Genomic DNA, 25,664 nt, shown 5'->3' with positions numbered 1-25,664 from the left:
TAAGAACAAAAAAAGGAAATGGAATTTGCAACGTGGAGGTCAATAAAAGCAATTTTAGGAACATGTTGAAACTAGAATCTGCTTTTCAAAGTGTTAAGGAATGTGTGGGTACTGAGAAAATGGCCATAGTGAGCATGCTTTCCTCCTTCAGGAATTTTGCAGGTTGAAGGGAATGAAAATATAAGTCAGCAGAATAGTAGGGTTACTAAGGGAGTCACTTTAAAAACAAGGTTAAATTCTTAATTCTTGAAAATCAAAAGAATCAGAAGTTTGCTGAAAATGCAGAAAAAATTTTCAGTGAAGTGGGGCATTGAAGGAGTTTTCATAGTGTACTCAAATTGTGGTCCCTGGACCAATACTATTAGGATAATCAGGGAACTTGGAAATGCAAATAATCCAGACCCAGCAATCGCTATTTAAACAAGCCCTCTAACTGATTCTGGTGCACAATAAAATTTGAGTTCCACTGGCCATTCTCAGTAGAAGGTAAAACCACCCACAGAGAGGGAGAAAACATCAGTGGAACCCAGAATATGAGGAGGGAAGGAAAGATAAGGATTAGATATTGATGACTGTGGTAGTAAGTCAATTCGAATGAATTAAAAGGAATGTCTAGCAACAGAGGGGGTCCAGCAAGATAGAGACAATCTGTTCTAGACTAAATTGGCCTAGCTTGTGGGACTTTCTCTAGCTCACAAAGAAGTCAAAATCTAGGGGCAGAGAAAGTGAATGGTAGCCTACCCAAAGTAAGGGATCAGCAAAATGACGACAGTAATCAGAGAAGACAACACAAATTTTAAGGGTTTCTAGCAAAAGCATTGTTAAATTGGATAACAGTGGAGTCCAGCCTGGCTTGGAACTGAAGGCTGGAGAGCTTGATGAGGGTGAAGTTCAGTAGGAATGAGGGAGTAGGAGATGAAGTAAGAAAGTCATGATAAGAAAAACAGACATTAAACAGTTTCAAGTGATGAGGTTCAAGGAGTAGCCAAAGTCTGTGAGGGCTGAAGATGTAGTGGAAATGAAGGAATTGAGGGTGATAAAGAACCATGAGGATAGAGTGTGGGGAATATCACTGATACGAGTGATGACGTTCTCTTAGATGATTCCAGGGCAGGAGTCAGCGGGAAGTGGAGAGAAGATTGTAAACCTACCAATGAAACAGTCAAAATACGGAGAGAGTAACTAGGTCAATAGATAGTGACAATTCAAGCCAAAACATGCTATATGTGGTTTGCAGGGTTTTAGAGAGAGGAGATGGTTGATCAAAAAAACAGCAACAGCAACAACAAAAAAACCAAGCCATCTGAGTGTATAAAATTGTGTTGAGAAAAGAATTAGCAATAGATACATAAAAAACAAAACAAATGAAAAAATCAGGGAATTATTAACACCAGCAAAAAAATAGTTGTATTAATAAAAGAAACAAAATAGTACACAAAGTGCTTCAGCAGTAAATAATATTTTCATAGCATTAATAATATAAACACTGAATACTGGTTTAGCCAAAAAATGGAGATTTAACTATATTGGGATGATGGAAGGGATGGAAACAGATGGATGGGGGATTAATAGAACTAAAACCTTATGTACTTGGAATTACCAACAGATAATATTCAACATTGATACATCAAGAAATAGCATAAGAATTTGCATACTATTTAGCTGTATGGAGGTAAATCCCAGAAGAAAAAGCTGAGTTGAAAATAGTTGCCTCTGGGGAATGGGTGTGCATGAAAAGGGTTGGGATAATGAATTACTAAAATATGCCTTTTAGTACTATTTGAATTTTTAAGCTATATACATGCATTACTTTGATTTAAAAGAATAAAAACTGTTTTTTGAAAGTAACAATTCTTGTTTGCCACAAAACAGAGTTTAAAAAGACACCAGTGCAGGAAGTAGCAGGAGACAGATAAGGGTGGATTTTGGAAAAGATGGACCCAGAACAGATATGGATCAAATTTTTGGAAGGGATAAGCATGGGATAGAGGTTTGCACAAAATAATTCCTCATTTTCAACAATGGGGATGAAGAAGGCAAGAAATATGAAGAGGGACTTTAACCACATTTTAATGAGAGAGGAAGCAGACAGAACTGCTGAGTTTATTAAGCAAACCAGACCAGAGATTCCATCATTAGTGAATGACTTATGTTAAATAAACTTTGTAGTAAGTTTCCTGTATACTTGCCAGAAAAAGCACCTGACACTAAGATCTGTGCTGTCTTGATGTTGACAAATATTTAATTTTCAAATGATGAGAGAAAAGCATCACAAGTTGGACTATTTTCATTTGCAATAGCATTATCCAAGTGAACAGGACTATTGCTTTTACAACTTCCCATGACTCAAAAAGATTTCTTGGCAGCTTCAAGCCAAGTGGAAAAGAGTTGCACATATAATATACGTAGTTAGTTTAGTTTTTCTTATAAATACCACCTGTATGACAACTGGTAAAATGAGTTCAGCTGAGCTTTTCCTTGTCATTAGCATATGTAAAATTATCTGTTTCTTGCTAATGTCAGGGAAATGACCACAATGCATTATTTTTAATGTCCCCAGGGAAGGAAATGTGATTGCAAAAAAAAAAAATGTAATTGCTGATGTTTTGAATTTGAAGCCAAAATGATGATGTTTCATGGAAAACATACATAAATTAGTTTTATAAAAATATTTTGAAGCCAGGATTTTGGATACTTGATTTTTAAAAATATTTTAATGACTTTTGCTTGGTGGAAAGAATTTTAAAGATGATTTAGTTTCATTTAAAAATACCATTACATGGGCACTGGGTGTTATATGTAAGTGATGAATCACTAAATTCTACTCCTGAAACTAATATTACACTATATGTTAACTATCTGAATTTAAATAAAAACTTGAAACAAACAAAAATCATCTTAAAAATGTAAAAAAAATAAAAAACAAAAATATCATTACAATGGGAACAAATTTCTTCTATTGATGTTTTGAAGGATTTGGAGCCTGGGGTTGGAAAACAAAGAAGGCACAGAATCGAACATTTATTTGAGCATCTACTATGTACTTGGCTCTAAGCTGAGTACTTTACATATTTTATTTATTTAACACAATAGATGGGGAAACTGAGATTCAGTTAAGTCAATTACTTCAGTCTAGTTAGGTCAGGTACCTAAGATCATGCAACTGAGCAGAATCAGCTTTTATAAACCAAAATAATTGAATTGAAAGTCTATGCTCTTTTCACCTTATTTTTTTTAAGATTTATTTATTTATTTTAGAAAGAGAGAGAGAGCACAGTGGGGAGGGGCAGAGAGAGAGGGAGAGAGAAACTCAAGCAGACTCCACGCTTAGCACAGAGCCCAACACAGGGTTGATCCCACAACCCTGAGATTATGACCTGAGCCGAATCCAAGAGTCGGGTGCTTAACTGACTGCGCCACCCAGGCGCCCCTCACCTTATGTTTTGTTTTGTTTTTTTTTACATATTCACCTCCATGTTTATTGCAGCATTACTTACAATAACAAAGATACAGAAATAAGCTAAGTGTCCACTGATGGATGAATGGACAAGGAAGATGTGGTACATACACACAATGACACATTATTCAGCCATAAAAAGAGAACAACATCTTGGCATTTGCGACAACACAGATGGACCTTGAGGGCAAAATGCTAGTTGAAGTAAGTCAGAGAAAGGTAAATACCATATGATCACATTCATCTATGGAATCTAAAATAACAAAACCCAAAAAGCCAAGTTCATAAATAGAGTGAAGAGATTGCTGGAGATGTAGGGGTGAAGGTGAGTGAAATAGGTGAAAGGGTCAAAAAGTACAGACTTTCAATCATAAAATAAATGAGTCACAGGGATGTAATATACAGCATGGTGACTACAGTTAATAATACTATATTACATATGTGCAAGTTACTAAGAGAATAGATCTTAAAAATTCTCATCACTAGAAAGAAGTTAAGCAAACTATGGAAAGTGACAGATGTTAATGAGACTTACTGTAGTGATTATTTCACAATATATATAACTATCAAATTGTTATGTTTCACACCTGAAATATAATGTTATATGTCAATTATACCCCAATTTAAAAAACTACAATGGGCACTGTGCTTTTTTCCCTTCAATTTATTTTAATTAATTAATTAACTTTAAGTTTTTATTTAAATTCTAGTTAGTTAACATATAACGTACATATAGCATATTGGTTTCAGGAGTAGAACGTAGTATATAACTTAGTATATATAGAGCTTACATATAACACCCAGTGCTCATTAAAACATGTGCTCTTTTTAATACCCATCACCCACTTGCCCATCCCCCACCCACCTCCCCTCCAGCAACCCTCAGTTTGTTCTCTATAGTTAAGAGTCTTTTATGGTTTGCCTCCCTCTCTCTTTTTACCCCTTCCCCAATGTTCATCTGTTTTGTTTCTTAAATTCCACATATGAGTGAAATCATATCACATTTGTCTTTCTCTAACTGACTTATCTTGCCTAGCATAATAAACTCTAGTTCTATCCATGTCACCACAAATAGCAAGATCTCATTCTTTATATATATTATATATATATAATATATATATATATGTATGTATATATAAACCACATCCCCCCTATCCACCTATCAGTCAATAGATGTTTGAGCTCTTTCCATAATTTGGCTATTGTTGATAATGCTGCCATAAACATCAGGGGGCATGTGCCCCTTCAAATCAGTATTTTGATATCCTTTGGGTAAATATCTAGCAGTGCAATTGCTGGGTCATAGGGTAGCACTATTTTTCACCTTTAGAGGAACCTCCATACTGTTTTCTAGAGTGGCTGCACCAGTTTGCATTCCCATCAACAGTGTAAGAGGGTTCCCCTTTCTCCAGATCCTCACCAACATCTGTTGTTTCCTGTGTTGTTAATTTTAGCTGTTCTGATGGGTGTGAAGTGGTATCTCATTGTGGTTTTGATTTATATTTCCCTGATGATGAATGATGTTGAGCATCTTTTTATGTCTCTTAATCAACTGGATGTCTTTGGAAAAATGTCTGTTCATGTCTTATGCCCATTTTTTAAATTGGATTATTTGTTTTTTGGTTGTTGCATTATATCAGTTCTTTATAGATTTTGGATACTAACCCTTTATCAGAAATATCACTTGCAAATATTTTCTCCCATTTTGTAGGTTGCCTTTTAGTTTGTTGATTGTTTCCTTCACTGGGCAGAAGTTTTTCATCTTGATGAAATCCCAATAGTTAATTTTTGTTTTGTTTCCCTTACCTCAGGAGATGTGTCTACTAAGAAGTTGCTTTGCCCGATGTCAGAGAGGTTGCTGCCTATGTTCTCCTCTAGGGTTTTGATGGTTTCTTGTCTCACATTTAATCCTTTCATCCATTTTGAATTTACTGTTGTGTATGGTGTAAGAAAGTGGTCCAGTTTCATTCTTCTGCATGTTGCTGTCCAGGTTTCCCAACACCATTTGTTGAACATACTGTCTTTCTTCCATTGAATATTCTTCCCTGCTTTGTCAAAGATTAGTTGACCATATAGTTGTGGGTTAATTTCTGGGTTTCCTATTCTGTTCCATTGATTTATGTGTTTTTGTGCTAGTACCATACTGTCTTGATGATTACAGTTTGTAATAGAGCTTGAAGTCCGAAATTGTGATGCTTCCTGCATTGCTTTTCTTTATCATTGCTTTGCCTATTCAGAGTCTTTTGTGGTTCCATAAAAAGTTTAGGATTGGTTGCTCTAGCTGTGTGAAAAATGCTGTTGGTATTTTAATAGGGAATGCATTAAATGTGTAGATTGCTTTGGGCAAAGTATAGACATTTTAACAATATTTGTTCTTCCAACCCATGAGCATGGAATGTTTTTCCTTTTCTTTGTGTCATCTTCAATTTACTTCATAACTGTTCTAAATTTTTCAGAGTACAGATCTTTTACCTTTTTGGTTAGGTTTATTTGTTTTAACCTTATTATGCTACCTCCAAATTACAATTTAACTCTAAATATAAACTAAAAATGGGCCAACCTTTAGTTTTAAGAGAACCTGACTTATATCTGCTCTATAGCTCTTTAAAGAGACTCTCTTCCACCCATGTGGAAGAGATATTTAAATACCAAGGAGTATTTAAATACTCAGTATTTATTTATTTTTTTTTAAAGATTTTATTTATTTATTTGAGAGAGAGAGAATGAGAGACAGAGAGCACGAGAGGGAAGAGGATCAGAGGGAGAAGCAGACTCCCCGCCGAGCAGGGAGCCCGATGTGGGACTCGATCCTGGGACTCCAGGACCATGACCTGAGCTGAAGGCAGTCGCTTAACCAAATGAGCCACCCAGGCGCCCAATACTCAGTATTTAAATGCTCAGTCGGTTAAGCATCTACCTTGGGCTCAGGTCATGATCCCAGGATCCTGGGATCGAGACCTTCATCGGGCTCCCTGGCCCACAGGAGTCTGCTTCTCCCTCTGCCACTCTTCCCCCTTGTTCTCTCAATCTCTCTCTCTCTCTCAAATAAATAAATAAAATCTTAAAAAAAAATAAATATCAAGGAGTCTAGTTGGGAGAACTCATTTTCTTCCCTCCTTTATGTATGGGATCTGCACAACCAGATTACCCCATCCTCAGTCTGACCAGGAGTGAATCCTATGTAATCCATATAAGTGGAATTACTAGCTCTACACTTCCCAGGGCACTATCCTGTTTTCAGCAGACAACCCAGAAAAATTTAATCCATACAAAAACCCTCCAATATTTAACAAAGCTACATCAGAATCTCAAACTGAAGCATAAATATAAAATAAAAAATAATATATTAGTTATTCAACTCTTCCCATTTTCAAAATACACAATATCTAGTCCAGTCAAATATACTATTAGTTGTACTAAGCTAGTGAAAGAATATCATAGCATCACCATTGCCACTGGACAAGATTCTTAATCCTGTGATATTATTTCCATCTCTGATAAATGTCCTTCATTCCATTCTTACTGTTATTATTCTAGCTTAAGTTTTACACTTGAAATAGCTTCTAAGAATCTCTGAAAATCTTCTCTGTGGATTTTTTTTTATGTTGCAGACTTTATAGTTTATAAAGCACTTTCAACATATGTTTTTATTTAGACTTTATATCAATTCTGTGAGGTAGACATTACTACCTAAATTTTATGGATGAGGATGTTTCTGAGAGATTTAGTATTAATTAAAAATACACAGCTTGAAAGGTACAGAACCTGGGACTGGAACCCAGTTCTTCTTTCTCTGAAGCTGGTCCACTTTCTGTTATGTCACCAGTACCCCTCCTCTGGCAGGCTCTTAGTCCAGTGCTCTATTTATGTTTACACTATTGATAAAGGACTCCCTACATCTCTCTGTCTTGGCTTTTCCACATGCTAGCTGTGCAAACTTTTGCAAGTAACTTATGAGTGATAAATCTCTATTTTATGATGAAGAAACAGGAGCAAAGAATTAGACTAAACTGTATGAAATCATTGCTATTTGACCAACATTGACCTACAAAAATGACAATTTCAAATGATTTAACTTAATAAAATATTTTTAATCATTATTACCAATCCATTTAATGTAAGAAGTTCAACACCATCTGTATCATGTTTTAGAGTAATCCAGATGACAATATTCCCATACGTGAAATTCAAAGAAAATATAATTTTAGTTTTTTTTTAGGGTGGAAAAATATGGATCTTAAATCTTTTATGGTTATTTTTGACCAATATGGCCAAAGTACATATTTCCAAGTTTCAGTCCTTAGAAATAATCTTATGCATATTTACTATAAAACAATCAAAATTCTTATGTGCGCAGGCTCCTTCTTTATTTTTTCTTATTCTTTTCCTTCTATCTTTTAGTAAGAGCTGCCTATGAAAGAGGTCAATTTGAGCAAGTTATTCCTTACTGGGAAAAAAGACCTGAAAAAATACAAATGGTGATTGATTCCCCACTGTTTCAGTTATTGTTGTTAGTTTTACCAAGATACAAGAAAATATTTTTTTCCTTTAACACTTGTATAACAGTTGTTTCCAAAATTCAAGTCTTCAGAATATAAGTTAGTCACTGATGATTGTATCCCAAGGGATTTCTCCTTAGCAACCAAGTTTTAGTTTCTATTTTGTTGATGTAATATACAGTAAAATGTATGCATTTTCTGACTTGCGTTAATATAGCATATTTTCATAGAATACATATAGGAAGTAATTGCCAGTTTGTGAAATGTGACCATTTTAATCCTTAGCTAATATCCTTTCCAATTCATTGTCCATTTAAATACCATGCCTCATGAAAATATTTAATGTTGCAGAAAGAACCATTGAACCCTTTTAGAACTGAGGATCAGCTAGAAATTAGGTATTCATTAATCAGTTTATAACTTCCCTCATAGATTTAATGCATTAATAGACCTGAATTAATTTGTCTTCTGACAGGAAATAGAAAATTTTGTTTTAAAAATGCCACAAACAAAACACAAATACCTCAATATTTTGTTGAAAATTCAATGTGGGTGCCTATACAGTGGTGTGAGAAGGGTTTAAGAGTATTATTTCAGTTTTATAAGGAATCAGCCAATTGATCTTACCTGATCATGTATATGGCTTGATCCCCCATGGCACAGTTCTTTTCCAGTGTTTGTAGAAATCGAATCACTTCTTGTGATGGTTTCGATTTGTTGGCTAGAATGGGATTGTTGACAGTGTGGAGAGTGGATGATCTGGGGCTGTTGGACAATGTGATGATGACATTGGACCTGTGGATAGCATTCCTAAAACACACATACATGTCAAAATAGCCTGTGAGAATAAAAATTACTAATTGAGAAAAGCCCAATGAATGCATTTTTAAAAGTTTAATGCATTCTTTCACAAGGTAATTCAATCCCTAAAATTTGTAGTTTTAATATATGATATATTATTTTTTTTCAAATTATTTCATCGGGAGAAATTGTATTGAATTCTATTTTTGTTTGATCAGGTGGCTGTGACCATCCAAATACTTACCTAAATTGGGCAGAGAATTGCATGTTCTGATTAAATTAATATTCCAGTTATACTTAACAGTAAAACTATAATGAATATTAATATTAATTACTCTTTGATGATTCAACCAGCACTTCAGCATCTAATTTTATAATAATACTATCATACTGAAGATGTAGATGGATATAAAAATAGAAAATAATATAATGCAGTGATTTTCAATATCAGGAAGCATATTAGAATCACAGTGGGGGCAGACAAAATTCTTATGCTTATGAAAATCAAGCACAAATTAAAAGATTGGAAAACAGTAACTAAAGATTCAGATCTAGAAAACGGGGATTCTAACTGATTCTACCACTTACTCTGTGATCTTGGGGAACTATGCAGTCTTTATGAGCCTCAGTTTACTCATTTTCAAAAATGGAGATAATATGTGTCTCATTGGGTTGTTATGAGGAGTAAATAAACTAGTGTTTATAAAGTGCCTAGTACAAAGTAGGTGGGTAATAAACATTTATTATTATCATATTATTTCATTATCATTGTCATCATAAACTTAATCATCATCCATCCCACTAATTTTTCTTTAAAGATTTTATTTATTTATTTGACAGAAACAGAGACAGCGAGAGCATGAACACAAGCAGGGGGAGTGGGAGAGGGAGAAGCAGGCTTCCCGCCGAGCTGGGAGCCGCATGTGGGGCTCGAATCCAGGACTCTGGGATCATGACCTGAGCCGAAGGCAGCCGCTTAACGACTGAGCCACCCAGGCGCCCCACCCCACTAATTTTGCAGGTGGAAAAAAACCCCTGAGGTCCAGAGAAGTAAGATGTTTTACTCATAATGACATGATTAATTCTTGGAAAAATTGGGATTGGAATTCATGATTTCTAGCTCAGAGTTCTTTCAGAACATAAGGCTGAATTTTTACTGTCCTCAAAATAGTCTGGAACTTGTTGTTTTTAAACTAAATCTTTACTATCTGCTTATTTATTTGTCATGGATTTTTTTCTGATAAAATATAGGGCACAGAGTAAGAAAGGATATCAGGTTGTTTCAGTTTTGAGGATTTCAGAAATACTTCAATTTCCTATATAATCTTGTTATTATTCTACTTTGATAAAAAGCATCTGAAAGCCAGTTTTCAAAGAAAAAACATTCTCTATTTTGAATCAGAATGCTACATTCATGCACATACATTTAGCTTTGGAAGTATAAATTCAATGCTCTATTTCCTTTTGACAGTGGAAAGTTGGCCTGCATTAATAAAGTAAAACACTTCAAATTTTATATTTTTTTAATGTGGAATAATTTTCAAACTATATATATTAAATGAAAAAAGCAAGATGCATAAGAAGGAATATATTATGCTTCCTTTGGTATAACATTTTTAAAAATATACACATGTGTATATTTACAAATATACACAACTTCTTTTAAATGCATAGAGCAAAAATCTTTTAAGGGTGACTGCCCTGGGAAAAGGAACTGAGAGACAAGAAGGTTAGGATAGAGAGGATTTTTTTTTTTTACCACTGTATATATTTTTATTCTCTTTTTATATTCTTTTTGTACCTTTTATAATTTTTATGCTTTGGAATTTTTAATATGTATACAAATTATCTTTTTAAGTATAAAAAAATTATTTTGAAAGAAAGAAAAATACATAAAGAAACATATTTTACAAATAAAAACTACCTTGGTAGTAATTGATAATAAAGGTCATAGAATCTGTTCTTAGAATCATTTTCTCCAGGATCTTTTCAAATATGACTCACTTTACATGCTAGCACTAAGATCTCTACAGTTTAGAAGTCAGACTGTGTACTATCAGCCACTTATGTACAAATTGTAGGGGTGAATGTATTTCTGTTCTTTTATGTTACAAAATACCTTCATACACTGGATTAGAATAAAGTCAGAGTGACAGGCTGAGAAAACCTTCACCCAGCAGGGAACTTGTACAGTACTGAAATAGAATTCCTCCTTAAAAAAAAAAAAAATAATGTGTTCTTTAAAAAGCAAGTTAGGAAACACTTTGGAGGACATATCAATATAGGACAATAAACAAAACTCATTTCTCAATCATCTTCCTTTATTAATATATCAGTTGACTCTTGAATAGAATGCTGACAGTCTCTCCATCTGGGGTGTCTTGTGGTTTCCTTGAGCCTTTCTGGCCTCTGAATCACTCATTAGTATCACTGAAGTCTTAGCAGATTTTCAGCTTCAATTCTCATACCTGACTACTAAAATTATTGTTCTAAAGCATGCTATTCATACATTACTCATATTTTTGAAGTGTACCACAAGCTGGATTTTTAATGTACAAAAGATCAAACATTTATGATTTATCATATATTTTGTCTTCTTTGATAGAGAAAAAATATATACAGAGTACAGTTCATATGAACTACATAATTATCTTGCAACTGGCACCAACTTACCACCTTTTCATGACAAAGACCTCTTTTTTAGGCAGGTCTTATCTCCTAAGAGCTAGTCCTATTTGAACTAGTCTCATGTAACATTAACCATTTCATCCAGACTTAGCTTTATCGAGCTTGTCCTACTGCATCTCTATCACTGAGGAAACTCAACTACGTCAAGGCAGTTATAGTTTGTTCCATATGCATGGTTCCTTTTACCTTGGGTAATCTCTCATGGCAGTCCCCAAACTCCCAAATCATTTAAGTCACTAATAAAAAAAGTGGATGTAAAAAGGTAAATATTCAAATTAATAGTAAGTAACTGTAGTGTTCTTTTAAAGGAGTTCTTTAATTGTTCCATATGTATAGCAATAATAATGTACAGGATATTCAGTCTTTTCCTCTAGGAATGAAGACTTAGAAAAGTATCCTTTTTGAGATAAGAAATTAGAAGAGCATGAAATGATGTGTCTCAAACATTTCTTTAAAATGTGTCAAACTTATTGTTTGGTCAGTCCAGTCGGACAAAGGACAGATGTTATAATTTGATAGCTTGAGGAAAATGCCCCTTGAAGAACTGACATATTTGATAAAATTTTTCTATTTGGTATCATAATATCCAGAAATATTCTATTGTTCTTCTGAAAGATATGTGTTCAATACATACCAAACTCTCTAATATATCCAACTTTCTAAGCAGACCAGAGTCTTAAAGGTTTGGATTTTTATAATTCTGAGAGTTTACACTATTTTATTTTTAATGGGCATCAGATAAGTAATAATGTATTAGTTCCTATGAATCAGATAACAACTGCCCATAAATGTTCATAAAAATAAGATGTGTTCCCATGCCAAGAAAATTAAAAAGAATTTAGTATATTTTAATGTTTCATTTGTATATGAGAAAAATGATTTTGTGATAAAAATTCATTTGATATTATTTAACTGCCTGTTATAGGTTAAATTGTGTCCCCCCAACAAAAAGCATATGTTAGAGTCCTAATCCTTAGTACCTCAGAATGTGACCTTGTTTAGAAACAGGGGCTGCTCCTTCTTTTTTTTTTTTTTTCTTTCTTGAAACAAGGCCTTTATAGAAGTAAGAAGTTAAAATGAGGTCATTAGGATGAGTCCTAATCAAATATGACTGGTGTCCTCATAAAAAGGGAAAATTTGGACACAGACAGACATGCACAGAAGGAAGATGATATGAAGACATACAGGAAGGATGCCATGTGAAGATAAAGGATAAAAGTTATGCATCTACAAACCAAGGAACACCTGAGACCATAAGAAATTAGAAGATAGTCATAGAAGAGGTCCTTCCCTAAAGGCTTCAAAGGGAGCATGGCCCTGCCAACATCATGATTTCATACTTCTGGCCTACAGAACTGTGAGACAATAAAAGTGTGTTCTTTTAAGCCACCAAGATTGTGATACTTTGTTACAGTAGTCCTAAGAAACTAATACACTATCCTACTTCAAGAATGTTCAAGAGATAAGTCCTAGGCTTTGTTTGGGCTGGACATGCTTGTATCCACTGAGAAGATCAATGTGAAACTTCTGCTGGCTACAGTAACAACCCTGATTGTAGGTCTGGTAGCTCTACATGCTATGGAATTATCATTGCCCTGCTACAGTTTTGAAAGTTGTACTTGGTCTCTCAGCTGAATTTAATGAAATTTTTAAAATGTGACTTGAACTATAGTTTTCTAGACTTTTACATTATATAGTATTTTACATACCTGCTCATACACACCGTTCATTTGAAAATTCGTTTTATATATTTTTTTTTACTTTTTTTCAAGTTTTTGTTTAAATTCTAGTTAGTTAACGTATAATATAATATTGGCTTCAGGAGTAGAATTTAGTGATTCATCACTTACATATAACATCCAAAGTTCATCACAAGTGCCCTCCTTAATACCCATCACCCATTTAGCCCACCCCCTGCCCACCTCCCCTCCATCAATCTTCAGTTTGTTCTCTGTAGTTAAGAGTCTCTTATGGTTTGTCTTCCTCTCTTTTCCCCCCCTTTCCCTATGTTCATCTGTTTTGTTTCTCAAATTCCATAATTAAGGCAAAGTTATAATGCTTTAAATTATAATTTGTGTGAGGCCAGTTTAAAAGAAATGTACGAAGCACTGGGATATCTGTATTAAATTCAGTTTCTACCATTAATTTTCTAGGTGACTTGACATATTTTTACTTCAGTTTCCCTTTCAGTAAAAAAGGGACAATAATACTTCACATGGGAGAATAAATATGAAAGTGTTAAGGATGATATGAAGGGCTGTAGACATAATAAGGTATTATTATGACTCATAGTGGCCTTGCTTGGCACTTGACAATTGAGTGTCATCTTAACTCTATTAAAATACTGGTAATTCAGAAGTATACACTTAATAAGCTTTAAAACAAATTTTACATACCTGATCCATATTTAGCTTCTCTACTTTTCTTATTGTTTTTTCATAAATAACATTGTTTCCTGGGAAGAAATGGCCTCCTCTTAGGAATGGAGGAAGTGGTTCCTATAAAGACAATAATGACTGTGTTTTGTTTTGAAAGGTACTGTTTCAAAGGAACTTCAACTTAAGCAAATATCTAGTCTCTAATAAACTCTGAGTTAGTAGCATATTAGGAGAATGGAATGACATCCCAATAAGGTTTTGAGAGATGTAAGGAAATAGTAAAAAGATAGTCTATTTTCTCAAGCAGAGCAATCTGGATCTCTCCTACTACCTTTTACTAGGCCTAACAAAGTGTTTTAGGGGAAATTGGAAGGGGCTGAGAAAGATAATTTTTTTTTTCCTGTTCTTGAGGCAAGATACAGGGAGTTTCCTCTGAGGTAGACAAGCATGAGGTCAACTTCATTTAAATTGAGTTCACTGGCAGGTTTCTTTCTATGCAAAAGTATTATTGGAGAAATGCAAAATAAACAATTCATCACTGAGCTCTAAAGTAGGTAAAACTATATTAAAGATATTTTTTTCCTGGAACTTAGCTTTGGTGTCCTTGAAGTGTACAATTCTTACTTGTGATTATAATCAAAGCTAAGTCTGTCTATACAACATATGTTTTGAATACTGAGAACAGAGTAGAGTCTTTAAGCGCTACTGTATCCCCATATAATTAACTAAGTTGATGTAGTATTATCCAAGTGCTTAAAAGATATCAGCCAATGAAATAAAGGCTATTGACATGTCCAAGATCTGAAAGAGATCAGGGAAAGACTAATAAGAATCAGATCAAGAGCTTAAAATAAATGCAATATTACTATATTTCTTTCCCTTCTTTTTTTGTTTTCATATGAGTCTACTTATATGGAGGGAGTTGAGGTTGTTTTGTTACAAAGAAAAATTGCATTCATTTATTTTTGTAATATAGGGGAACAGTATAGAAGGGGATTGACCAAGGCTGCTACCAGTTAATGTGTTTAAGACCATTTCAAAATCAAAATATGTTAGCATTTTTGTCATCTGCTATTGTAAAAACTCTTAAAAACAACTGGATGAAAACACTGTTTGTTGAGAATGCAAAACACTCTGAAATCCAAAGCTATATACTTCTTGTATTCAAGATTGAATAAAGGGTGCTTTAACTAAATGTTCCTGGAATATTTTGGTGAAATAAATATGCAAGTGATTAAATTTGGCTAGCTGATGAATTGTTAAATCTAAAGGTGGATATATTTAGAAAGATTCCTCTGGAAGCTTTTGTGTCTGTTTGTCTTAGTGAAAAAAAAAAAGCCTTTTTGGTAGTTATTTGCAGTCATATAACACATGTTTAAGAGCTTACTATGCACAATACACTTTGCTAAGTTTTTTAAAGCGTTTTACTGAGATATTTAATACTTAACAATTATGTATAAATCTAGCAGTGCAATAACTTCAAACTGTAACAATATAGTAATCATATCTATTTAATGTCAACATAACCGATATCAATATACTTTAGCTTACTACATATTACTGGTGATAGTAAAGATTAAAATTATAAAAGGTGACTTGACTGAAATATGCACATTTATGTAAATGTAGACTAGATATCAATGATCTGTTTTAAAAAATGGTTACACTTTCTTACTAAAACAAATCTCTTTTCCTCATTTTCCACTTTACTCTGCTATTTTGAAATTCTTTTTTTTATTATGTTCAATTAGCCAATATATAGTACATCATAAGCTTTTGTTGTAGTGTTCAACAATTCATTAGTTGCATATAACACCCAGTGCTCAGTTTTATAAGGCATGAATCACACTTAGATTATTACCAGGAAGACTGAATATTGATCAGTATTTATCAAACTATAGCCAAAAGCCTATTTTTATAATGTCCTCGAGCTAAGAATGATATTTAGATTTTTAAAGGACTGTAAGTACAAAGAAGACCAAAACCCTATGGTGACAGCAAAACCTAAAATATTTACTATATTGCCTTTCATAGGAAAATTTTGCTGATCCCTGGTCTAGATAATATATGAACATAAACATCTATAATACAAGGTAGAAAGAAGCAAGTGCCTATAAGAGGTTCAGAGAAATAACTTATGGGATGGAATTCAGAAGAGGAAAAATTGAATTCCATCTGGCAGTGCTCAGGTAGGTTACTTTGATCAGGTGGCATTTGAGAAAAGGTTAAGGTGGGCTTTGCATATGAAGAGATGGAAGAAAATGGTATTACAAATGAAGTAAACAAAATAAGTCATGAAAACAAGACTGTAGAAGTGTAAGATATATGTAAGGGACACAGATGGCAGACAGAAGTTTGGTTCTGAAAGCAGTGAGAAGTCCTTGAATGCTTTTAAATAGGGATGTGAGGTGAACATAAATCTACTTCAGGAAGATTTGCTGGAGAAAGGAAAGAGTAGAGGTGAGAAGACTAGTAAAGAGATTATCCTAAATCATCAAGGACAGTACTTTCCAAAGATGACTCTAAGATCTTAAATCTGAGAAATCTACTACATAACCAATGGTGCCAAAAACAAAAACAAGAAAAGTTGAGACACATTGAATTTTATGTGCTCCTGGTAAAAACCTAGGTCTGATTCATGTTTTTATTCCTTATAACGTTTAGTAAATATATAGTTCATAGTTATCCCTTAAATATGTGTTAAATTATTGCAAATAATTAGCAAAGAGACTTATATCAAAATGTTCAGGAAGGCATTCAAGTTATAGATGTCCAGCGCACGGGTGAGTAGAGATTTCATGGCTACAGTTCTAGTTCTAGATTTCAGAATAATATGTTTAGAAGATCTTGTTAAAATCATGCAATTGCTGAAAAGGCAAGTGAAGATCAAAGACATAACTACATAAGTCTTAAGAGATATGAGAAACAGGAGGGAATAATGAAAAAAAATCAAAAGAAGAAAAATTTTCATAAAGCAGTGGAAAGGTGAGTGACAGTATAAATGCTTCAGATGTCAACAGGTGAGAATTCCAAAGCAGATTGGATTCGGACTACTACAGATCCATGGGATCCGACTACTAAAATTAGTGGAAGAAGGTGTAATGGAAAAAAATTCTGGAGTCATAAAACCTGTATTCAGTTCTGCTTCTATCACCTACTTGCTGTGGAAATGTAGGAAAGTCATTTACCTTCTCCGAGGCTTAGTTTTCTTATCACAGAGATAGTAATGCAGAATACTTTATATCAAGTAAAATCATGTATTTTAAAATACCTTTAATCTGTGATTTTAATGTACAAATGATATTGGTGTTTAATAATATAGTAATATAATATTTTAAGTCCATACTGCATTTAAAAAGTTAATGAGAACCTTGTTAGAACTATTCTAAGATATCAAGGTAAAGTATATACAAAAATAGGCTTATTGAAGGCAGGGACTGTATCCATCTTGAATACCCCATAATGAATGAACAGATGACTGGATGAAAAGAGATGATATGAATGTTTATCCTAAGGATATAAACACCTTCTAACAGGGGAAAACAAAGTTAGCAAAAGAAAATTTCTCTTTTTTCACTATAAATGCTGAACCATTATTATTTTTAAGAAAAATGGTTTGGGTCCTAACAGTGTTGATTCTCTCCAAAATGTGTGTTGGACTTATTATTTTAAATGACTTACTGAAAAAAAAAAAAACTTCCAAATTTAGAGGACTATTATTTTCCCAAAATGTTTAAAAAGGTAAAACCAAATCTTACTATATTTGAATAAATCATTCTTAGTAAAACAGATCAGCAAAGTAAATTTAATTAGAAGTCTTAGATTTTTCACAAATGAGCTGTTAGACAGCTTTACTATTTTGGCAGCTTATTTTTTTTATCTGTACATTTGAATTGGTGCCAGATCCACCCTAAAAATTAATAGGTGTCTTCAAAGATGGCTGATTTTATCATTCTAATTGTTACTTTTAGAACCTCTGGCAGTAGTTCTCACATCTAACAAAGTACATAATCCCCAGCGTCTACTTTGTTGTTCCCAGGCCATGAAACCTTGCTGGAGAAAGTTAAGAAAATATTTGCTGATTTGGCTCAGTACAACTTTAAGTTATCTTACTTTAAGAGCCTCTCTAAACTTCATGGTCACAGTTGTGTTTATCAAATTCTCTATAACTGTGGTTACAATTTTTTTTCAATTTCCTCAATCCCCTATCCTCACATTCCCTCATTCTCCTTCTTCTTGAGAAAACCAAGATCTATTCAATGAGATTCCTTCATTTTCCTCCCTACCTCAAAAATCTCTCTTCAATTTCTGCTCCTTCCATCTCATTACCAAGAAAGAAAAACTCCTCCTTTTATGTTGAAGTCACTTCTCTATACCTGGAATCCTATCCCCTCTTGTCTCTTCCAGAATCATGTCCCATTTGTCTCCTTTCTCTGTGGCATCTTTAGTCTTACTACTGGTTCTTTTTCCTCTGTCTATAAATCTCTTAGATCTCCAAGATTCTGTTTTCTCCCTTAGCTACTATCCCATCTTTCCTTCTTTTGACCAATATCCTTCTTAGAAGGGTAATCCTCATTTATTTCCTCCATTTCTTGATCTATTCACCCATTAACTTTGCACATCTGGGTTTTGATTCCACAAGTATAAGGAAACTCTCAAATATCACCATTACATAATGGTCAAACTCTCTATTCTCAAACCTCATCCTCATCCTCTTTGGCCTTTTGGTTATTTGGGACAGTTGACCACCCCCTTTCTCTTTTGCTTCAGTTACTCTGTGTTCACGTTTCTTTCTGACAATTCCTCTGCCCATGAAAGTGGCTCCTTTCTGTTTCCTTAAGTTAGGCATTTCACAAAGTTCTGTACCTCAATCCTCTCCATTACCCATCAGTTTTCTCATTCATTCTCACAGCTACAATGACAACTTTCAAAGGAATAACTCCCATGTCTCTATCTCAAATGTGACCTTTCTCCAGGTTATTTATTATTATTATTATTATTAAGTAAGTTCCACACCCAGCATGGAGCCCAGTGTGGGGCTTGAACTCATGATCCTGAGATCAAGACCTGAGCTGAGATCAAAAGTCAGACACTCAACCAACTGAGCCACCTAGTCACCCCTTCAAGGTCATTTTTTTTTAAAGATTTACTTTTTTTTTTTTTTTCCTCGAGAGAGAGCACGAGCAGGTGGAGGGGCAGAGGGAGAGGGAGAGAGAGAATCCTGAAGCAGACTCCCTGCTGAGCATGGAGCCTGACAGGGGCTCAATCCCAGGACCCTGAGGTCATAACCTGAGCCAAAATCAAAAGTTGGCCGCTTAACCAAGTGAGCCACCCAGGTGCCCCCTCCAGGTCATTTTTAACTGTCCATGTGGTCATCTTCCCTTCCATGCACCTCCAACACTACTGGTTCAAAGAGATCTCATGATCTACCCCTTCCCAAATGAACTTTTGCTCCCCCTCACTTCTTAATTGGGCTACCATACTCTCAGTATCTCAAACTGAGCTTAGGGTCATATTTGACTTTTTTTCTTAGATTTATTTTTATTTATTTGAGAGAGAGAGAGAGAAAGCATGAGTGGGGGTAGGGGCAGAGGGAGAAGGAGAGAAAGAATCTTCAAGCAGACTCCCCACTGAGAGTGGAGCCTGATGTGGGGCTCCATCCTAGGATCCTGAGATCATGACCTGAGCCAAAATCAAGAGTCAGCCACTTAACTGACTAGCCACCCAGGTGCCCCACTTTTCTTCTTCTTTTAACTCTATATTCAACATAAGTTATCAAATCTTATCAAAACTACCCCCAGAATAACTGTCAGAAAAGACAGTAATAGATTTAGAGTCAGAAGACCTGAACAAGTCACACTTATTTAACCTTCAGTTGCCTCATTAGTAAAATGATGCTGGCAACAATGTTAACTGTAATAATTCCTTAAATACCACAATAAATCCTTCTCTGATTCCCCCAAATGAATGTGTTATCTCCAACCCCTGGAACTTCAATAAGACTTCATCTGTAATTTTCTCGCGTCATCTATCATACACCCCACCATATATTTTACATAGCTATTTGTGGACATATCTTATTTCCCTTGCCAAGAGAAACTGTAAACGCTTTTGTATGGGGGCCTTGTCTTGTTTCCTTCCCCCCACCCATATGAAAGCTGTACAGTTCCATTCCCATAGCAGGAGCTCCACAACTAGAAAATTAATAAAACTGATTAATAGCAATTGGATTCTATCTACTGATGGAACAAAAATATTTTCTTCATTTCTAGGTCAAGTTATATACCAGAATGCATAAATGCTTTGACTAAAATGACAATAAATGGAGAATAAAGGAGATCACAAACAACCAAAAATTTTAAAAAGGCTGAACAGAGGTTGAAGGAAATCATAATAAGAGAAGTAGATTGAGATCAGTTTAATTACAGGGAGAAGGGAAGATTAGATAAGCTGGGAGGTGAAAGAGGATAAAGGTGCCATTTAGGAGGCTCAGCTTGTTATAAATATTGTAATTAAGCCAGAATCTTCTCCTGGGGGGATTTAAAAGAACAAACAAAAATGCACATACTTAGATAAACAAAATGGGGAATATATCTAAATAGGATTTTCAAGCTGCTCTGCAAAACCAGTTAGATTATTTTTGTTTACAAAGCATAGGGGCAGAAATTTGTTTTAGCCTCCAATAATAGAAAGAGTTAAAAGCTTTAAAATAATCATTACCGCCTGCTGGGGTTTTTCCCTAAGAAACTATTTGCTTCTTTGCTGTTGAACACAGCCATAATAATAAGCCTTTACACTGGCAGGCTCAGTGTTACAAATATGTTATGTATTTCCATACATACTTCTAATTTCTCTGCTTTTGTATTACACTGTCGCAGGGGATGTTGGGGGGAAGTCGGTATGTAGATGAGTCTCTGGATCCTAAATCACCTACATCCTCAATTGTCCTTAATTTGCAAATGTATCTTTCCATATGGGCATCGTTCAGTTTCTGTTCCCACTCTGTTACTTTGTAACTGAATGGTTTGAAGATAGTTAAAAGCTTAAGTTTCAAGAAGATTGGGACTTTGTTTTGTTCAGTACCTTATCCCCAATTCTTGGAACAATTTTTGGTACATAGTAGACAACTGATAAATTTTCATTGAATAAATAACTTCATTGTGCTTCTATTTTCTCACCTTTTTAAGATTAAATGGGATAAAATATGTAAATTTCCTAGCATGGAGCATATATCCAATAAACATTAATTCTTCCTTTTCTCTATTAACTTAAGACTAAGAATTTATCCAAAGTCACATAAGAATCACTGGGCAAGAGGGTTGGAATCCGAATTATTTGATATTTAAAAATTACTCTGTGAATATATCCTAGGTAAACACAGCAATTCTCACATTATGAAAAAAAAAAGTGCTATCTAGAAGAACTAATTCTTTGAAAGCCAGGGATATCAAGTGTAATATGCATCCCAGTAAACATATTCCCCAGTTTGTATGTGAAAGAAAGAAAAAGGAGAAAGAGGGAAGAAGAAGGGGAAAGGGGAAAGTGGCCATGTCATAGAAAAATGCACACTCTCATCTCCCAAGCTCTTTATGTCTCCCTTCCCCAACACGCTTTTGAGATTTGTTATTTAAACATTTGATTCTGCAAAAGAAGGCACAAGCAACTGCTTTACTGTAATCACATTCTCTTTTGATATTTACAATAGGTACGTGAAAACTGAAGCAAATGTTCAAAATAATCATAACCCCACCACAGAGCTTGCAAGCAGATATGTTCACACATGCACACATACACAACTAACTGCCTTTGTAGCTGAAGAGACATGAGAAAATGATTTTAAAATAAACAAAGAAAGAAGAGAGGAGGACAGATAACAGAAAAACAGTGCACTCCCCACCCATGCACCTAGAGCAGTATCAACTGTGTTACCCTAATTTAATCTGTTGCTTTCCACAGCTGAAGCAAATAATTGATTTTATTTTGTGAGAGATGGGAGGATTCTTTCCTGTAATCATGGAGAAATAAAATAAAGAGCAACACAAAGAATTGCTGTATTATTATCTCTGGCACACTGTTTCTATTTGTGAAACTTTGTCCTTGTAACCCCATAGAACCTCCTGTTGCCTGTAAAGAAGGGCTGTAGATGGTTTTGTGTGTGTTGAGGAAGGCTTTTTACTGTGGGAAAACGTTTTCTTCGTTTTCTCCTCAAAATGAAATAGAGAATAATATACTAGTTTGTAAAATATAAGGTTATATATCTTAGTAGAAAATATAACTATAATTTTCAAAAGAGCTCCTTGCTAGGCACAAAAGTTCACAGCATAGGCAATAAAGGCATGGAGACACTTATGAACTTTTGATTTTTCATTTTCTTCTTCCTAGCCCATATCTCAATAGCAAATCTAAATAAACTAAGGACTCCAATCCCTGATCTAACAGCTGATAGCTTTTATGTGAAGTCTGAAAGAACTTTGTCCCTTTTTCCTTTGGTTCAAAGGATGCAAATTCTTATCCTTTGTAGTACAAAGGTGGTGCTATAGAAGTAGAAAGATTTTATAACCTAAGGATTTCCATGCTGCTTGGAAGTGTTGCATCACTAAATCAGAATATATGGGCACATAGTTGTCTGGAATTAAAAATGACTTTTTAAAATAGTGATTTGAGGGGCGCCTGGGTGGCTCAGTTGGTTGGGCGACTGCCTTAGGCTCAGGTCATGATCCTGGAGTCCCGGGATCGAGTCCCACATCGGGCTCCCTGCTCAGTAGGGAGTCTGCTTCTCCCTCTGACCCTCCTCCCTCTCATGCTCTCTGTCTCTCATTCTCTCTCTCGCAAATAAATAAAATCTTAAAAAAAATTTAAAATAAATAAAATAAAATAAATAAAATAGTGATTTGAAGGGGTACATGCACCCCAATGTTTATAGCAGCAATGTCCACAATAGCCAAACTGTGAAAGAACCCAGAAGTCCATTGACAGATGAATGGATAAAGAAGATGTGGTACATATATGCAATGGAATATTACTCAGCCATCAAAAAGAGTGAAATCTTGCCATTTGCAATGATGTGGGTGGAGCTAGAGTGTACTATGCTAAGTGAAATCAGTCAGAGAAAGACAAATACCATATGACTTCACTCATATGTGGAATTTAAGAAACAAAGCAGATGAGCATAGCGGAAAGGAAGGAAAAATAAAATAAGATAAAAACAGAGAGGGAGGCAAACCATATAAGACTTGTAACTCTAAGAAACAAACTAAGAGTTGCTGGAGGGGAAGGGGCTGGTAGAAGGGGTAACTGGGTGATGGGCACTAAGGAGGGCACTTGATGTAATGAGCACTGGGTGTTATGCAACTGATGAATCACTAAAAAAATTAAAAATAAAAAAATAAAATCTTTAATAATATTTAAAAAATGACTTTTTTTATACTAATGATTAGAAATTAACTTTATAACCAGAAGAAACTCCCAATGATCTGATTTTAGGGATCTGGTAACTGACTCACACTTCTCATTTAAGCTATCAACTTCTAAGGAATTATAGGTTGAGACAAGAGTTTGTGTGATATAGCTTACCTGTTCAGGATTTTGTACTATGTATCTCCTAATAGTAGTCTGTGGATATGCAGTGACTTTCACTGTTGGAGAATGGAGTTCCTGTAAAGAAAGATAAAAGCTGCACATAATTATAGTTGCTTAGTGACCTTGAAGCCATTAATAATAATAGGGAGCAATTTTCAGAGTGAAATTTTAAAAGTCATTTGCATAAATGATGACATATGATTTTGTGGTTTTAGTTAATTTTAGTATTAGAAACATATATGAAAGCATGTGTTTATGTGTTCAGCACTGTGCTAGGTATTTCTATTAAATACTCATTTCATGGTAATTCATCACACATTCCAAGCTATAGTTGATGAGAGTTTCAACATATTCATTGCATTGTAATGCCCCCACAATATTAGAAGAAAATATAGCTTAATATTTATTATCTCATATTTTAAAAAATACAAAGCGACACAGAAAAATTTGTGTTTGTGTGTGTGTGTGTGTGTACTTAAACATTTACTACTTCAGTGTGATGGTGGGAGAGGGCCATAAATAACATTAAAATGGAGAAAAAACACTAGAATAAAGTCATTTGTAAACTTTTGATGGAAAAAGAGTCAATATCATTAATATAGAGTTTTTATACCTCAATAAGAAAAAAATTCATGCTAATAGAGAAATGAGCAAATGGCATGAACATTTATAAAAGAAGAAAAACAAATGGCTAATAAACAGTAAGAAGTATTCAACCAAACTAAGAATCAAATAAACATAACAAAAGTACTATATTTTGGCTGGAAAAAAATTTTAAATAGTAATACTGATGAAGGTACACTAATAGGACCACTTTCCTATGGAGAGGGGAAAGATTAAATAATCATCCATAGGCTGAAATATATAGCTACTAAAATAATGATTCTGATTAGTAATACAAATTTACATGAAAAAAGCTCATAATATTATATAAGGTTAAGTGAGAAATGAAGATATAAAACTGCATATATGGTATGATCTCAATTCTTTATTTGAATGGAAGAAAATATAAAATGCTAATAATACTATCTGTGGGTAAGGGAAGGAATCATGAGTGATTTTTATTCTTCTTCTCTACATTTTTTATGGTTCCAAAATTCTCTACAATAAACATATTTGTATTATCAGAAATAAAACATGGTAAACCCAATTTTAAAGGCTTCATTATGAAAAATAACAGCTAATGCAATTTGCTGCCCGGATTTGAATGTAGTGAATAGCTCTGTGATTTAAGTGGACTTACTTCTCTGGGGTAATCCTATCTTGAGGGTCCTGTAGGGCTCTATTTCTATCTCTGTTGTAGCCTTTATCCCACTGTCCTATGTTTTGCTGTGTATGTGACCCATGCTAGTCTGTGAGCTCTTTGAGAATAGTAATTGGGTCTAATACATCTTTATACAATATTTGATACATAGTCAGCATTCAGCAAATGTTTGCTAAATAAATGCATGACCCTAGGGGAGTCTGGGTGGCTCAGTGGCTTAAGTGACTGACTTGATTTCGGCTCAGGTCATGATCTCAGGGTCCTGGGATCAAGCCCCACATAGAGCCCCGTGCTCAGCAGGGAGTCTGCTTCTCTCTCTCCCCCACTCCCTGTCCCCTACCCACTCCTACTCTCTGTCTCTCTAAAATAATAAAATATTTATAAAATATTTATAAAATAAATATTTTAAACAAATATTTAAAAAATTAAACAAATGCATTACTCTAACTGACTTAGTTCTAGGCTATGTTAAATTGGGAAATGGTAGACAAACTTTTGATAATCTTATTTGTTTTTCATAAGATCACCTTTTCCTTATTACCAAAGTCTAGAGACCAGCTTTTGTCCCTTTGTTTCCTTACTGTTCAAGCTCATACCCTGGCACCTCATCTGGGCAGGACTGCTTTCTTAGAACACCATCTTCCTCCCTCCTAGCCTTCAAATCCCAAATCCTTTATACTCCCCTCCCATGTAGTAACTAAGGATATTTTTTATTTTCTTTTCTTAGGATTCACTTTTCAATGAATGGTGACTAGCTCATTAAACACATATTTGTTAATATGGTATTTAATTATTATTACAGGTATATTTTGGAGATATAATGCCTAGACTCCAGGGTAATCTTAAACGTGGGATTATTAAATTGTAAAGGCTAAGGGAACTAGATTCTTGCATGTATTTCAAATCATGTACCTTTGAGAAGGGCTAGTTCTGACCCTATAAGCTATTCTTTCTGAATGTAAACTTACAGTACTATCCCTCAAAAGTCAGGTCCTTGT

General features: G+C 34.4%; 1 protein-coding gene across 1 annotated transcript in view; it reads right to left on the bottom strand.

The window, feature by feature from the left end:
- POF1B (POF1B actin binding protein) overlaps positions 1 to 25,664 on the bottom strand; it is a 93,772-nt gene that overhangs the window by 52,363 nt on the left and 15,745 nt on the right. Inside the window, exons 4-6 of the mRNA XM_081809324.1 lie at positions 23,397 to 23,477; positions 13,842 to 13,943; positions 8,584 to 8,766 (exon numbers count right to left, since the gene is read on the bottom strand). Of these exons, the coding sequence (XP_081665450.1) occupies positions 8,584 to 8,766; positions 13,842 to 13,943; positions 23,397 to 23,477 (366 nt within the window). The remainder of the gene's footprint in view (positions 1 to 8,583; positions 8,767 to 13,841; positions 13,944 to 23,396; positions 23,478 to 25,664) is intronic.

The sequence above is a fragment of the Leptonychotes weddellii genome, chromosome X (genome assembly GCF_054177405.1).
Source record: "Leptonychotes weddellii isolate Sample4059 chromosome X, ASM5417740v2, whole genome shotgun sequence".
Taxonomy (NCBI): Eukaryota; Metazoa; Chordata; class Mammalia; order Carnivora; family Phocidae; genus Leptonychotes; species Leptonychotes weddellii.
The sequence above is the reverse complement of the archived record's forward strand: the minus strand, read 5'-3'. Positions and strand labels throughout refer to the sequence as shown.